Below are 17869 nucleotides of genomic sequence, written 5' to 3' on the forward strand. Positions count from 1 at the left end.
AACTGTGACAACTGGAGGGGCATCACCCTGCTGTCAGTACCATCTAAGGCCTTCTGCAGGATCCTACTTGACAGAATTGACGCCGCTACTGACCAGATGCTACGGCAAGAACAGGCAGGGTTCAGGAGAGGAAGGGGCTGCATAGACCAGATCTTTGCTCTTAGGAACATCATTGAGCAGTGCGTAGAATGGAACACTCCCCTGCACATCAACTTCATCGACTTTCGCTAAGCCTTTGACAGCCTACATCGTGACACCCTATGGAAGATTGTCAGGGCCTATGGAGTCCCCCCAAAACTGGTCACTCTCATGGGGCTGTTCTACCGTCACTTTGAATGCAGCGTCATTGTTAGCGGTGAGCCTTCAACATGGTTCACTGTGGAGTCTGGTGTGCGGCAAGGGTGTACTATTTCCCCTATTCTCTTCCTGATTGCCATAGACTGGGTCATGCAGAATACAACTGACAGACCCAGGGGTATCCAGTGGACTTTGTTCTCCCAACTTGAAGACCTAGATTTTGCCGATGATCTTGCTGTCCTTGCACCAAAACACATCCACCTGCAGGAGAAAACTGACAGGCTAAACAAATTTGCCCAACAAGTAGGGCTGAACATAAATGCAGCCAAAACTCAAGTTATGTGCATCAATGCCACCCCAGATGCACCAATCACAGTGAACGGGCACGCTCTTGACTATGTTGAGGACTTCACATACTTGGGAAGCCTGGTCAGCAAAGACAACTCTGCACAAAAAGACATCAGAGCAAGACTCGGAAAGGCACAAGGTGCTTTTGCTAGGCTACAATCCATCTGGAAGTCTAAGCAATACAGCTTAAAAACAAAGGTCCGACTCTACAACAGTAATGTAAAATCTGTGTTGTTGTATGGCTCGGAGTGCTGGCGAGTAACATCCCACGACATGAACAAAGTCGAAGCCTTCCACAATGGATGCCTCAGGAAACTGTGCCGCATCTTCTGGCCTGAGAAAATATAAAATGCAAATCTGTATAAGAAGACTAAGTGCAACAGTGTGGTGCTAGAGATCAAACGCCGCTGATTCAAATGGCTCGGACACGTTCTCAGGATGGACCAGGACTGCATCCCCAAGATCGCCCTACGATGGACTCCACCTGGGAAAAGGAAGCAAGGCCGGCCCAAGAACACCTGGCGGCGAACGGTGACAGCGGAGCTGAAGGAGATGAAACTAACCTGGGGCGAGGCACAGCATGTGGCACTAGACAGGTCCAGATTACTGCACGAAAAGCAAGATTATCGGGCCCGTAAACGCTGTGATTCACGGAATTTCCCGATTACAGACCAAGAGGGGAGAGGGGGGCGATGTGTTAATTCTCACCTCCCACTGACAGAGGTGTGAAAGGCTCTTATTAGCATATTGACTGTAGCCTCACACACAATGCAGCCATGACCATGATTTAAAAAGTAACCATCTTGTGTTTGGGGAAAGAGATTCTTCCCTATTGGTCAACTTTCAACTGACAAAATCGTAGCCCCTCCCATTAACAGCTATTGCCTCATAAAAACGAAATTAATAATTTATGTATAATAATATAGGCTACTAATAATGGTTATATATGAAATTAATGAATTTCTTATTAATCATTTAAATAATCATAATCATAGTAGGCCTAATAGAAAGGCAGTTGCTTTAGACAAATCGAGCATTAGTCAGGAATTGAAAACCAAAGCTTTATTTACACAGAAAAACAGAGAAAAGAAAAAAAAAACAGCAGCAGCAATAACAGCAACACAGCACTGGGACAAAATATTTTTGAAACGGCTTTAATAGTGGCGGAAATGTCTCTTTGCAGCCTCAGAGTCATACACCGGTGGTGGTAGTCTTGGCGAAGGTGTGCCGACACGAAGCCTTCTATGGTGCGTCAGCGCATATCTGGGGTCCAGGTCGAGTCTTCCCTGCAGAGCCAGGGCACACAGGTCAGAGAGCTCGCTGCTTCTGAAAACTGGCTGCTGGACGATCCAGCCAGTTTCCCCACTCGTCTGTGCCATCTTCTTCATCGGACATCAGGTCCAGAGTTACGTCCTGCCATAGGTCCATTTCGTCCCTCGTTAAGACAGTCGTCCTCGCCTCCAACAGCTGTAAAGATAAACCAAATTAGTGCCGCTGTGCTGACACAACAATTACGCATATTTCTATACTTCGTCCATCAAATGTGTTTAACGGCTGGGATGTAGGCTACATTTGCTTATAAAGAACATCGTTTCTGATGCAAAAACGTCATATTTTATTAACACGATTACAAAGGACCGTGCACTGCAATTACTGTAGCCTACAGCTGGTCTAATCCTTATCAATCTTACCCTCTTTCTTCTCTGACGAAGGCGGGCTGCAGATTTTGTGGCCGCTGCCTGGACAGCAAGGCTTGGCTGGCTGTACCGGTAATTTCTCCGGACAGTCTCGTAATACGTCTTACAAGCCGCTGGAAAATAAATAATTAAGTTAAAAGTTAGAGTTAAGTTAGATAACAGATAACATCGTTGTGCTACCTCAGATGCCACAGATAACAACAAACTGAAAACAAAAGTAATATATAAGGTCACTTACTTAAAATAATTCCACGATCCACACCGCTCATGTCCGGACACTGGGACAGGGCAACCACCAAATCTGTTGTGACTGCCGTGTTATGCGGTGAGCTCAATCTGTGAAAAACAAAATGTCAATAGTTTAGTTGAATGATAGAGAATGATACACCGACTTTAGCTGAACAGATCCAGTATTTGTCTTTAAATCTCACCCTTGCATTGGGTCATATTGCATGGCGTTATCCTCTCTGTTATGTAAACGCCTCAGTTTCCTGTAGTAGTAGCCTACGGTACACATTTTCAGAGTTAGGCTAAGCAACAGACATGGAGAGTCTGGCACGTTTCACAATGTGGGGGGGGGGGGGGGGTGTTTCAATCCAGGTCAATTCAATTAACATAACAAAACCTAGGCCTGGCCAAGGAGAAGGGGGGGGCCTTTCACACCAATGTGGGCTTCTACGGCAATACACAGGGTCGAAAACTGTCGTAAATCCCACATTTCATGCAGTGGACAGTGGATGGAGGCAGATCGTGGAAGCCTTATGTCCCATTAGGGACGAAGAGGATTAAGATAAGATAAGAATGTAACAATAAATACTACATTATATAAGAAATTTAAAAAGTGCAGGAATGTAAGTGCGAGTTAAGTACTAGTTTGAGGAGATAGCATTAGAGAAAGGATAAGGAGAGGTAGAGGCTCTCTGAAGAGTTGGGTCTATATTTAAATCACTTGACATATTAAACAGTCCCCCCAGGATTTCGCGGGCCTTTTTTGTGATAGTTGCGGCCGAAAATTACTGATTTCGCGGGGGCTTTTCCCAAAAGTTGCGGTGAAAATTGCGGTGTTTTTAGGTGTTCGTTGCGATGAAATTGCGGATGCAAGTGAAAGTTGCGATAAAAAGTTGCTTATTTCCCTCTTTGTAATTATAATTGAGTTATTTGTTGAAAAATAAATAATTAATAAACAAACATTCTCTAAAGAACCAAACCGTTGAGAAATGGTCCTCTAAATAACCTTACCAACATGCCAAACAAAAGATTACCAGTACTTCAAAAATGTAGCATAATAGGCTGTTCTGCCCTCTGCTTATTGAGGTCTGAAAATGTATATTGTTTGTATTGTTGTTATGGAAACGAACACAGGACTTTTACTTTGACATCATTCAAATGTTCGTCTCGTGGGAATGGCAACTGTTAGACTGTTATCTAGAAACATAGCTAGTTATGCTAAACACGTAGGGGGAACAGTACATAGGATTTACTTATCCACAACGAAGTGCACCTGTTGGAATTACAAAAGGACCACAAGTAAGACTGAATAAAATGTTCTGAATATCTCAGCCTACACATAAAACTGTGTTTAATTTCCATGCCTGGTGTAGCCATTCTCATTGTGGACAACGGATTAGTACTCTGCTAGTGTCTGCACCATGTCTGCAGGGCAGGAGAAAGTTGTGGGAGACGACAATGATTTGTCAAATTTGCGCGAAAATTGCGGTGATGTGTTAAAATTGCTACGTCGCGCTGAATTCGCGGGTAATCATTGAATTCGCGTGAATCGGCGCGATCGCGACATCGCGAAATCCTGGAGGGTCTGATTAAAGCTACTTGATACAGTCGTAGACAGAGACGCCATTTTGAATGTAGATAATGGCCCCTGACAGCCAGCATAGGCTCTCCTACAGGCTTGGAAAAGGAGGGCTGAGGATGAGGGATTCAGTTGGTGGCAGTCTGCAACCTCACCACTAGCAACACGTTCTCATTCCCAACTCGTCAGAATTTGCAGCTTGGTCAGTCGGAAAAGCGTCAAAAAACGAAGCAATATCTGCCTTCTAGCGTCGATTTTCGACGTGCAATGTTATTTCATTGCGTCCTATCAGGCGTCATTTTTCGACTTGCAAGGGTGTTTCATTGATTCCTATTACACCGAAGCTGTCAAGTTCTCTAGTGTCTCAGAATACCAAAATATCTGTAATAACTTGTGTTCTGCTTCATGAAATACTGTTTTTCTGTTATATTCTTACAACTTAACATTGATTTCTCGTTAGAAATGCAATCATAACATGTTTATTGTACATCGTTTGACTTCACGTATGTTCATGAGGAACGAAAATTCTCATTCACTTTAAACGGGGTGACGTCATCAGTTCCATTTTACCAAAATATGTGTAATTAATTGTGTTCTGCTTCATGAAAAACTGTTTAGTTGTTATATTCTTACAATTTAACATCGATTTCTCGTCAAAAATGCAATCATAACACGTTTATTTTACCCATTGTCTTTGAATGGGGTGATGTCATCAGTGGTTGTCCGTTTTGCAACCCCCCCCCCCCCCCCCCCCCACAGGACCCATAACGCTGGTTTTAGTAAGCTATGTATTTTTTAAATAACCATTTCTTGCTCAATTTTCATCCGATTTTTAAACAGTTTGGTTTGTTATAAAGGTCAGAGATGTAGTTATGGCAGGACATACATATGAATAATTGTGTTATTTTCTAAAGAATTACAGCCATGTTAATAACGTTTGTAACAAACCAAACCATTTTTAAATCCATTGAATAATTGGGCAAGTTACGGTTATTTAAAAAGTACATACCACTACCAACACAATGTTATGGGTGGGCGAGCTCATATACGTCTTAAGACATCTAGCCCTTATATCCATGGTTGTTGCAACGAAGCTGTGTTTTTTTCTGAATAAAAGGCGCAATAGCGTTTACATTTCTCACCCAAGTCGTTTTTATATTCAGAGTTTTATAATCTACGTGCATTTATTATTATGACTATGAGGATTAACAATACACAGGAAGCATGTTATGTTGTCCTGTTACAGTTTTCCCCCTGAGAGGTTATATTTTATATTGATATTGATATACGCACATAAAAGCATTATAATATCAACCTCTTCGTCATACGAATGATTCCTTCACTGACCAAGGCTGTTAAACCATTGACTTCAATTCAATTAATTTATATAGTGCATAAACAATCAAATTGACTCCTTAGAAGTGGTAATAGGGGAGGGGAAACATTGCAGAAAAATGGTAAAACCATTGCTGATATTCACCCCCAGGAACCTGAAGCAGCTGAACTTTTCCACTTTAGATTAGTTGATGTGTAGTGGTGCATGCTCCACCTCCTGCCATCTCCTAAAGAACATAATCATCCCCTTAGTCTTGCTGATGTTGAGATTGAGGTTATTATCCTAAAACCATGTTGTCAGGGTATAAACCTCTCCTCTGTAGGCTGACTCGTCACTCTCAGTGATGAGGCCCACAATGGTTGTGTAGCAAACCTAACGATGAGATTGGAACGGTGCGTTGCCGCACGTCATGGGTGAACAACTTCATGTGTGAACATGTACAACAGGAGGGGGCTGAGCACACAGCCTTGGGTGGTGCCTGTGTTGGTGATCCCTGTGGCTGAGATACGGTCACCCACTCTCACCACCTGTGGCCTCCCCGTCAGGAAGTCGAAGATCCACTTGCATAGGGAGATGTTAAGTCCCAGGTCCACAAGCTTGGAGACGAGTCTGGAGGGGATGATGGTGATGAATGCTGAACTGTAGTCAATAAACAGCATCCACACATACGTATTCCCTTTGTCCAGGTGGGAGAGCGGTGTGTGCAGTCAGCGAGATGGCATAGTCTGAAGACCTGTTGGACTGGTATGCAAACTGCATAGGGTCAAGGGTGGGGGGCAGTGAGGAGCAAATTCATGATTTGACTAGCTGCTCAAAGCACTTCATGATGACAGAGGTCAGTGTTACCAGGCGATAGTCACTCATGCAGGTGACCTTAGTGCTCTTATGTACAGGAACGATGGTGTTCCTCTTGAAGCAGGTGGGAAGTACAGACGGCTGAGGGAGAGGTTAAAGATGTCAGTGAAGACCCCTGCTAGCTGGTCAGCACAACCCCTACCTGAAATGTCATCTGGGCCTTGTGATGGTTGTTTTTTTGAAGCAATGTCGCAAATGAGCTGAGCCTCCAACAGGGGAAGGTCCCTGCTCTGTGGAAAACATCCTGCCTCATCCCTGTTCCAAAAAAGCCACACCCCAGGGAGCTGAATGACTACAGGCCAGTCGCCTAACATCACACATATGCAAGACCATGGAACGACTGCTACTGCACATCATCAGACCCCAGGTACGCCATGTACTTGACCCGCTGCAGTTTGCCTACCAGGAGAAGGTGGGCGTGGAAGATGCCATCATCTACCTGATGCACAGAGCACACACTCATCTGGACAAGGGGAAGGGTGCTGTAAGAATCATGTTCTTTGATTTCTCCAGTGCCTTCAACACCATCCAGCCCCTCTGTCTGAGTGACAAGCTCGTGCAGATGGCTGTGAACACTCACCTTGTATCCTGGGTCACGAACTACCTGATGGAGAGGCCACAGTTTGTTAGGCTGAAAGACTGCGTATCTGAGACTGTGTGTGCAGCACCGGCGCTCCACAGGGGACTGCTCTCACCAGTGCTGTTCACCCTAGCACATTTGGCGCTCTAGGCGAGCTTCACTCCTGGCGCCCCCCCCCCCCCCCCCCCCCCCCCCCCCCCCCCAAACTCAAACGCTATTTTGCCTTGTAAGACTGCAATTATTTGACATAAACACAACAACGATCGCAGCAAATAGACTGTGTTACCGTCACACACCTGTATAAACTCAGTCCCAACACAGAACAACGACATGCAATAAGAACAGTAAGGAACAGGTACACCGTTAATGCATCATCACATATAGAAAAGTATATGCACCCGCCGCACGAAATGTATTTCCTCGCTTCAATGTCGTTAAAAGAATAGGCTACGTTACTTTGCGCATAGGCCTTTGTGATATGTTGGAGGAAGTTTGATTTGTAATTAGTTTCAGTAGACGAGGACCTGTCGAGCGGCTGTTCCCATAAATCCATGTACATGTTCGTCATTCACAATAATGTTTGATAACCCCCTGAAGAAGTTGCATTAATGTTTTCCCACGTGTTGTCTATCTGCTCATTATACACTGTTTCTCCAAAATCAGTTTGATCTCTGATGTGTTCATTAGTGTTTTCATGATAACATATTGTAGCAACCCTTAATGTGTATTGTACATCATAAGTCCACTACCCTGCACCTTGCGGGGTTTTAATATCAGTAATTTTACGGCGGTAAAGAAGTATATCGATAAGTTCTGACATCCCGCCCATATTGTCATACATGCCGGTGGGGTTAATCCTTTTCAGAGGAAACACACATATTTGCACCGAATGCCTTCCTAAGCTAGCATGATTTAACAACACCAATGAAGAACATAGCCCTCCGTTTTCGAGGTTTGGCTCATTTTACCTCAATGATAGATTTTTTATTATGTCAACATTTTGGAGGTATAGAAGGAGCGCCAATTTATGCGTCCTGGAAAAAATATATATATAGTTTTTTTTTCCGGGCGCATTATTTGGCGCTTCCTCTCTAGATGGCGCTCTAGGCGGCCGCCTAACCCGCCTGTAGGAAAGGCCGCCCCTGTGTACACATCAGACATCACCTACAACACAGAGTCGTGCCACATCCAGAAGTTCTCTGATGACTCTGCTGTTGTGGGGTGTATCAGGGATGGACAGGAGGCTGAGTACAGGAGCCTGGTGGACAACTTTGTGCAGTGGTGTAGGCATAACCACCTGCTGCTGAACACCTCCAAGACCAAGGAGATGGTGGTAGATTTTAGGAGGTCTCAGCCACCTCTGCTACCAGTCTCCATCGAGGGTGTCAGTGTGGAGGTGGTCAGCACCAACAAGTACTTAGGAGTTCATCTGGACAATAAACTGGACTGGTCAGCTAACACAAATGCCATCTACAAGAAGGGCCAGAGCCAACTCTACTTTCTGAGGAGGCTGAGGTCCTTCAATGTCTGCAACAAACTCCTGCGCATGTTTTACCAGTCTGTTGTTGCCAGCGTCCTTTTCTATGCTGTGGTGTGCTGGGGAGGCAGCACAAAGAAGAGGGATGCAGGGCGACTTGACAGGCTGGTGAGAAAGGCAGGAGTTGTTATTGGCACCGATCTGCACTCTCAACATCAGCAAGACTAAGGGGATGATTATGTTCTTTAGGAGATGGCAGGAGGTGGAGCATGAACCACTACACATCAACTAATCTAAAGTGGAAAAGTTCAGCTGCTTCAGGTTCCTGGGGGTGAATATCAGCAATGGTTTTACCATTTTTCTGCAATGTTTCCCCTCCCCTATTACCACTTCTAAGGAGTCAATTTGATTGTTTTTGCAATATATAAATTAATTGAATTGAAGTCAATGGTTTAACAGCCTTGGTCAGTGAAGGAATCATTCGTATGTCGAAGAGGTTGATATTATAATGCTTTTATGTGCGTATATCAATATCAATATAAAATATAACCTCTCGGGGGAAAAACTGTAACAGGACAACATAACATGCTTCTTGTGTATTGTTAATCCTCATAGTCATAATAATAAATGCACGTAGATCATAAAACTTACATGAGAAATGTAAACGCTATTGCGCCTTTTATTCAGAAAAAAACACAGCTCCGTTGCAACAACCATGGATATAAGGGCTAGATGTCTTAAGACGTATATGAGCTCGCCCACCCATAACATTGTGTTGGTAGTGGTATGTACTTTTTAAATAACCGTAACTTGCCCAATTATTCAATGGATTTAAAAATGGTTTGGTTTGTTACAAACGTTATTAACGTGTCTATAATTCTTTAGAAAATAACACAATTATTAATATGTATGTCCTGTCATAACTACATCTCTGACCTTTATAACAAACCAAACTGTTTAAAAATCGGATGAAAATTGAGCAAGAAATGGTTATTTAAAAAATACTTAGCTTACTAAAACCAGCGTTATGGGTCCTGTGGGGGGGGGGGGGGGGGGGGGGCGCAAAACGGACAACCACTGATGACGTCACCCCATTCAAAGACAAAAAACGTGAAAATAAACGTGGGTAAAATAAACGTGTTATGATTGCATTTTTGACAAGAAATCAATGTTAAATTGTAAGAATATAAGAACTAAACAGTTTTTCATGAAGCAGAACACAAGTAATTACACATATTTTGGTAAAATGGAACTGATGACGTCACCCCATTTAAAGTGAATGAGAATTTTCGTTCCTCATGAGCATACTTCCTGAAGTCAAACGATGTACAATAAACATGTTATGATTGCATTTCTAACGAGAAATCAATGTTAAGTTGTAAGAATATAACAGAAAAACAGTATTTCATGAAGCAGAACACAAGTTATTACAGATATTTTGGTATTCTGAGACACTAGAGAACTTGACAGCTTTGGTGTAATAGGAATCAATGAAACACCCTTGCAAGTCGAAAAATGACGCCTGATAGGACGCAATGAAATAACATTGCACGTCGAAAATCGACGCTAGAAGGCAGATATTGCTTCGGTTTTTGACGCTTTTCCAACTGACCAAGCTGCAAATTCTGACGAGTTGGGAATGAGAACGTGTTGCCACTAGATACGACTAACTCCTACACACCGGCCCTTTAAGAAGCAAAGTGGTAAATCAAATCAACTGGAAAGATAAGTAATCATGAATTTACAGAAATTGTTTGAAGGGGAATATACAGCAATTTGGAAAATATGTAACAATTTATTTTAAAGCAGCGGTAAGGGGTTTTGGTTTAAAACTAGTGACCAATCTACCTAAAAGACATGAAAATACCTTGCAAACTCTACCAACCAGTTGTTCCACTACCAGTTGTCACATATAAAAGCCTGTTTACATGCCAACTGGTATCTTTTGGCGGCATAATTGGCAATGTCGTGCTGTGAAAGCTTTTCCTACATTTTCATGGGATGTTGCTTCCCAGGCCAAATAAGTACATAGTGCAGCCTGGATGGTTAGTGAAACAACAGGTGTGTTTATCTGTCCTTCAGATGGCCATATACCATCAACATTAATTAGTTACTAGTTATGTAGTATGTTACAAAACATGCCTACATATTGTTGCTTCAAGCTTATAGTAGGTTTCAAAAATATGTATGTAAATTAAGACTAGCAAACAAGTGGGCAAGAAAAATAATGGCTCTCAGCCAGTGCTAGGTCCCGAATAAAACTGAAAAGGCTTTCAGTGATCAGTGAAAAGTGACTGCTAATTAATTACAGGTGTTTTTACGTATTGTAAACTTTTAATTTCCAAAAGTAGAGAGACTGTTTTGATCCAACATCACAATTAGTCAGTCAGAGACTTTAATGAAGCACTGACAGCTTTATAAAACCAAACAAACCATATCCACTTGCCTTTGGTCTTGAATGAAACAACGTGTGCCTCAACATTACCACATCAAAAACACTGATTCATATTGTACAATCATTTGAGCTCTAGAAGTGTCATTCAATGAAAAATATCTTTTGCAAATAAAAAAATATATAGTTTTCCTCAGTCCTGATCATACAACACACAATATATTTTGAGTTCTTTCTCTCTCCCCGTAGGCGCTTCTCAGTGTGTGTCTGAGAAGTTTGCTGGTCAAAGGCTGCATCCGCAGCACAGCACAGCACAGCACAGCACAGCACAGCTGCGACTAAGGAAGACAACAACAGGAATCGCTATAAAAAGATTTGATGCAGATCAGTGAGTTACCGGTTTCTGTCTATGCATCAACAGCAGGGTAACAGGTATAGCTACATAATCTCCTTCCATAGATGTGGAAAGACCACAAGATCATTTCAAATATACATACATGTACATATATAAATAGGGCACTTAGAACATGTGTAAAGAATCCTCTTGGCCTCTTATGGGATTTAAATCATATTTTCATTTTCTCTTGACAATTTCAGCACTGCCATTTGGCTTCCAAAGTCAGACATATAGAAAAGAAGGAAAAAAAAACAGCAACGATGCAAGTTTACAATCTATGCACAGCATAAAAGACTTAATTCACCTTTAATTCACCTAACAAGATGTCCATATCTCTCAGAGTTTGAAGATGTTTTTCAGCCCATGGATGGCTGGAGTAAATCTGAGATGAATTGCATGGGGACATAACATCTGGTCAACACCCCCCAAATCTCTGTGCTGACAGCACAACAACCAGACCAGAGTGCCAGTACTGGTGGTCAACATCGGAGAAGACAACAGATACAACATCAGGCTGACGACCACAGACAAATAGAAGCACAGGCAGCTGAATAACTGAAACATTAAGCACACGGGCTCCCCCTCTGTTGGATCAAAGATGCACAGGGATCAAACTGCATTGGTTTCTCATTCCTTTTGAGGGCCTCCAGACCTGGACGAGGAGTTCTGTTCGCTTTGGTGCAGCTGACAATTCCAGAGGCGTCTCAGCCCTCTTTGCCATCCCAGATGGTGTCCACAGACTGGCTCAGGTCCTTGAAGGAAGGCCGCAGGGTGACATCACTGCTCCAGCACTCGCTCATAAGTTGTTGGATCTGCACAAGACAAATACAGGGTTGTCCATCAATATTGCTCTGCTTTTGTTAAAACAGATTGTCCAAGTATCTCATCTCAGTACATCAGTACATGTAAGAACAGCATATCAGCACGGTTCTCACCTCTCGAGGACAGCCCTGAGGGGTAGGAAGTCTATAGCCCTTCTTGAGCAGGTCAATCAGGTGGTACACAATCATCTGACCCTGTTTATCACTGCCCATCTGCTCCATAAAGACCTGAGGAGAAGGAGAGCAAACAAGGCAAACCCCTCACAACTCCAATCCCAAAGACCTGCTCTGAAACGCCACTTTAAGATGGAGCTGGGAAACTAATCTGGATCAACCCTGCAAAGACATCACCCCTGACTTCAGTGAGGTGTGCTATTTCACCAATCTGACCAGTAAAATGTAATGTTTCAGCAGTGGTGGAACAAGTTTTCAGATAATTTACTGAAGTTAAAGGTAGTAGTTTAGTTTAGTAAAAGTCCTTCTTCTAAACAGGGAATGGTAAACAAAACAAAGAGAAACGTAGATGAAAGGCAAAAGTTGGAAACTTCAGGCAAAAAGAGGACACTTACGGCCGGAGGACTGCAGTTCTTGTCACTGTAGGTGAAGAGTTCATAAAGGACCACTCCGAAGCTCCACACATCAGAAGCCACAGAAAACTTACTCTCAGTCAGAGACTCAGGAGCGTACCTACAACAGACAGGGCACAGGCAGGTTAGTGACAAGCTCGTGCAGATGGGTGTGAACGCCCACCTTGTATCATGGATCACTGACTACCTGAGGGAGAGGCCGCAGTTTGTCTGTTGTGCAGCACCGGCGCTCCACAGGGGACTGTGCTCTCACCAGTCCTGTTCACCCTGTACACATCAGACATCACCTACAACACAGAGTCGTGCCACATCCAGAAGTTCTCTGATGACTCTGCTGTTGTGGGGTGTATCAAGGATGGACAGGAGGGTGAGTACAGGCGCCTGGTGGACAACTTTGTGCAGTGGTGCAGGCACAACCACCTGCAGCTGAACACCACCAAGACCAAGGAGATGGTGGTGGAATTCAGCCTCCTCTGCTACCAGTCTCCATCGAGGGTGTCAGTGTGGAGGTGGTCAGCACCTACAAGTACTTAGGAGTTCATATGGACAATATACTGGACTGGTCAGCCAACATAGATGCCATCTTTTTCTTAATTTCCCCTCGGATCAATAAAGTATCCAGCTATCTATCTATCTATCATCTACAAGAAGGGTCAGAGCCGGCTCTACTTCCTGAGGAGGCTGAGGTCTTTAAATGTCTGCAACAAACTCCTGCTCATGTTTTACCAGTCTGTTGTTGCCAGCGTCCTCTTTTATGCTGTGGTGTGCTGGGGAGGCAGCATAAAGAAGAGGGATGCAGGGCAACTTGACAGGCTGGTGAGAAAGGCAGGAGCTGTTGTTGGCACCGAACTGGACTGCCTAACAACAGTGGCGGAGAGAAGGACCCTGAGTTGGCTGCTGACCATCTTGGACAATGACCACCACCCACTACACAGTACTTTCAACGGGCAGAGGAGCATTTTCAGTGGCAGACTCCTGTCACTGTCATGCTCATTGGACAGGCTGAGGAAGTGCTTTGTCCCCAGGGCCATACAGCTTTATAACGCCACGCAGAGGGGAGGGGGAGGGATATGGACTTCTCTGCATGAGTCTACCTCAGTCTTCTTCTCATCTCACTATATTCCATCCCACTGCCCATCCTTTTACTGGCTATACTAGCCCCTTGGACAGACTTGACTTGACTATTTATATCACTTTGCACTATCCTCACACACACAAGCACAGGACTCTATCTTTGCACTATCCACACATGCACATGAACACTATCTCTCTGAACTCCTTGCACTACTTTCCTCCAGGATATCAACACTGTCACAATTAATGCACACTGTAATATAGGGCCACATCTATCCTGTACCTGTAAACACCCCACTCCCTGTGTACATGTTCTCCCTAAGTGTATTGTTTTTATTGTGATTCGTGTATGTATGTTTGTGAGTAAAGTGCATAATAGGGCTGCAACTAACGATTATTTTGGTAATCGATTAATCTATCGACCTTTTTTTCGATTAATCGACTAATCTATCGATTATTTCCATAAATTAAAAAAATGATTAAAAATGTTGGAATTTGAATTTCAAATGTATTTGAGTAACAAGTTAATACAAATTAGGGCTGCCACGATTAGTCGATGTGGTCGACGGTAAAAATGCGTCGGCATCAATAATTTAAGTCGATGCATCTTTTTTTATTTTATGAATATACCTTTTCAATTTCTAAAACGCTTCAGTTCAGTATAACGAATGTGCGTCTTCCGTATCACTACGTAATTGCTGCGTGCCTGACGTCAGTCTTTTTTGGCACCAGTCATTGGTCGCCTTCAGTCAACACTTGAAAAATGATGGCGGCAGCTTAGGAAGTACAACCTGCCTCAGGAACTGCTGATCATGTTCTACACTGCAGTTATAGAGTCTGTTTTGTGCACTTCAATAACTGTCTGGTTTGGTTCAGCCACCAAACTCGACAAGAACAGACTCCAACGGACAGTCAGGTCTGCAAAAAAAATCATCGGTGCCAGCCTGCCCACCATCCAAGACCTGTACACCGCCAGAGTCAGGAAACGGGCAGGGAAAATCACTGCAGACCCCTCACACCCCGGAAACTTTTCAAACGCCTCCCCTCTGGTAGGCGCTACAGATCTCTGTTCACAAAAACCTCCAGACACAAAAACAGTTTCTTCCCCCTTGCCGTCTCACTATTGAACAACTCATAGCAACATATATACTTATCCATGTAGCATTTTTTTTCATCCCTGAACTTCTTGCACTCTCCACTCTTCTTTGCACTATTGTACATTCCCAGCTCCTGTATATACTTTCTCAAACTTTCATAGACCATTGCACTGTTTGTTTTTGTATTGTATTGTGTTGTTTTTTTGATTTTTTTTGTATTGTATTTTATTGTGTTGTGCTTGTTTTTGTTATTGTATTGTAATGTATATTATGTGTAAGCACAATTGAGAGTCAGTTCACCAGGTCAAATTCCTTGTTTGTTCTAACTTACTTGGCCAATAAAATCTGATTCTGATTCTGATTCTGATCTGATTCTGATAACTGAAATAGCGTTAGCAAGCATCCTCCATGAGACGTTCTGTTTTCAAACATGTAAGAGTAAACCTTACAATAAGTTATAGATATATGTTAATGATAATTGCTGCTAGACGCTTACTGTTCTTATGCTCCCACAGCCCATTCTCTTTGAATTACTGAAGTAGTACTTCTTAAACTACTAATAATTGACCATCATTGAGAAAAATTACAACTTTTCTGTTAGCCATATCTGATATGCAGCAGCTCCTAAACCAAGCTTTGTTGATTGTTTCCATGGTATCATGAGCCATCGCAGAATAATTCTGTTTTCGCAGCTATTTCGCACTTCCTATATGCATTTCCGAATGAAAAGTACCGGTAGCTCTGTTAGCGTCTGCAAAAAAAAAAAAGCTACTGGATGACCTTAATTTCCCTCGGGATTAATAAAGTATCCATCAATCTATCTATCTAGAGACCCAGACGGACCATCATCCATGAAGGCGTTATAGCCTAGAGAGGGAGAGCTCTGCTTGCCCATTCATCTCATTGGCTCTTGCACTGTTAACACAAGAAGTACAGACATTTTGACCACCATCTTTGCCTCACAAGCACTCAAACCTAGCCTGGATGCCAGACCGAACTTAGCCCTGCCCACAAAATTTGAGGTAGGGAAGTTCGGTCTGGCACTGCTCCGTTGGGGAGAAATTATCAGAAGGCAGGATTCTGCCGGACCAATCAAATTGTCAGGGCGGGCTTTAAACGATGATGGACAGATGATCAACCGTGAAATTATTAACTACGTCACCAACGCTTGGGATGAGTTCGTATTCAACAAACATGGCTGCTCGCTGGAAATCTAAAATTTGGGGATTCAAGTCTGTTTTAGAAGATGTAACAGACCCAAACTCTGCGAAGATTCTACAGTGATTGTTGTGTTTGTTCCTATTGTTATTAATTGATTTGCCGTATTGTACTGCTATTATTTAAATTAGGTCCTTGCTCGCGCAAGATCAATGACCTATATATATACATAGAATGTTACTATTAACGGTAGAAGGAAACGAAATGATACATTGTTTAGCACCTCCGATGAAGGCACAAGTTTTTACGGTGTTTAATGTCTGTTTGTACCAATGAATATATGGATTACCAATAAACGGATTATCATCAGTTCATGACTGGACCATACATCGGGGGGAAGCTACAGTAAAAACTTTACCTACACCTGCTTCTTCAAGCTGATTGCAATCCAAAGACGGTACGGGGAGAGCACAGTGAGTCGTAGCAAGTCACGGTCAACGGAGACGGTAAGAAAAGCTAAAGGCTGAATTAATTGATAAAGGAAACAAATGGAAAAGAAAGGAAAAGGACACTTAGGCCTACTGAACCAATGCGACTGTGAAAACATGTCTAGGCAGGAATCAGAAGAGCTAACTGCAAGTACGGATAATCAAATATCTGATTTTAAAGATAATAGTAATAGATGATGACGATAAGGAGGAGAAAAAGGAAGCATACCAGATGGAGGAATTAAGTAAAAAGGAAAGACGTTTGCTCAACATATATGAACAATGGAAAATTAAAATCAGAGCCGCCAGACAAAACCTAAAGAAAGACATATCCGAGTGTGAACTGTGTGCTATGGCGGACGAAATTGAAGACCGACTAAACGAAATTCTGAAACTTTATGAAGATCTAAGAAAGAGAGCGACACCATCCGCTTTACTTAGAAGGAGAATCCTTGCGTGTGAGGCTGTATCGAAAGACATTGTAAAAACTATTGCAGAGCGTATAATAGACGGAGAATTCAGCGAGGAAAATGAAAGGCACCGTCTTCATCTGCTACCAGCCCATGACGCGCAGTCTGACAGTATTGTCTCTCAGTCGCAAGCCAGTCAACATTCTGAAAACCTAAGCATCGCGGCAAAACGAACTGAGGCAGCCGCAGATGACGAGCCCTATGCCATTTGTACGGATTTAGGGTGGAGTATTGTAAGCTGCTCAACAACAACCCCAGACAGAACAGACACCAGCCTGCACAAAGTCTCTGTAAAGGAACTTCCTCCAGGAACTCCCATGGATGCAATCAGTGCCCTAGAGTCAGACTTCAAGCATTAAAGGAGATGACAAGTCAGCAGCACAAGAAGATCTAGCTTTCCTGAATCTGAAAGAAGGCATAACACTAAATGGACAGGGACATTATAAGATGCCATTACCCTTTATGCAACGCCCACACTTACATGACAACAGGAGGAAGAAGTCTAACAGAGAAAAGAAACATAAAAAAGTTTACACAAGATACATGAAAGAAATCATAGAGAGAGGTGAAGTGAAGGTGGGAGGAAAATTCCGCCATTCGTCTGTCTCAGAGTCTCTGAAACATCCTATTTCCATCCAAAAGGAGCATTATGTCACAAGGCGGATAATAGCTCACAACCATGACACCCTCAACGTGAACACCTTATTCAGCCCCGACAGTCTGGATCCTCTGACCCCCAGTCACCTCATCCAAATGAAGACAGACCCAGCACTGCCTCTGCCTGGCACATTTCAGAGGAAGGATTTGTACAGAAGAAAGAGACGGCGAAAGCTGAAACATCTAGCAGGGGAGTTCTGGAGCCGCTGGAAACAGAAGTATCTTCACTCCATCATGGCCAGACAGAAATGGCTCTCACCAAAAAGAAACCTGCAAGCAGGTGACGTTGTAATGGACGTTGATGAACTGTCACCTAGAGGTGAGTGGAAAC

General features: G+C 43.1%; 1 protein-coding gene across 3 annotated transcripts in view; it reads right to left on the bottom strand.

The window, feature by feature from the left end:
• Positions 1–9457: 9457 nt before the first annotated feature.
• The window catches only part of jak2a (Janus kinase 2a), a 113253-nt gene continuing 104841 nt past the window's right edge, over positions 9458–17869 (bottom strand). For all 3 annotated transcript variants that reach the window (XM_080847049.1, XM_080847048.1, XM_080847047.1), the window contains exons 22-24: positions 12577–12694; positions 12122–12235; positions 9458–11998 (exon numbers count right to left, since the gene is read on the bottom strand). In XM_080847049.1, coding sequence (XP_080703175.1) covers positions 11891–11998; positions 12122–12235; positions 12577–12694 — 340 coding nt within the window. In that variant the 3' untranslated portion in view covers positions 9458–11890. The remainder of the gene's footprint in view (positions 11999–12121; positions 12236–12576; positions 12695–17869) is intronic.

This window comes from Sprattus sprattus (assembly GCF_963457725.1).
Source record: "Sprattus sprattus genome assembly, chromosome: 11".
Lineage (NCBI taxonomy): Eukaryota > Metazoa > Chordata > Actinopteri > Clupeiformes > Clupeidae > Sprattus > Sprattus sprattus.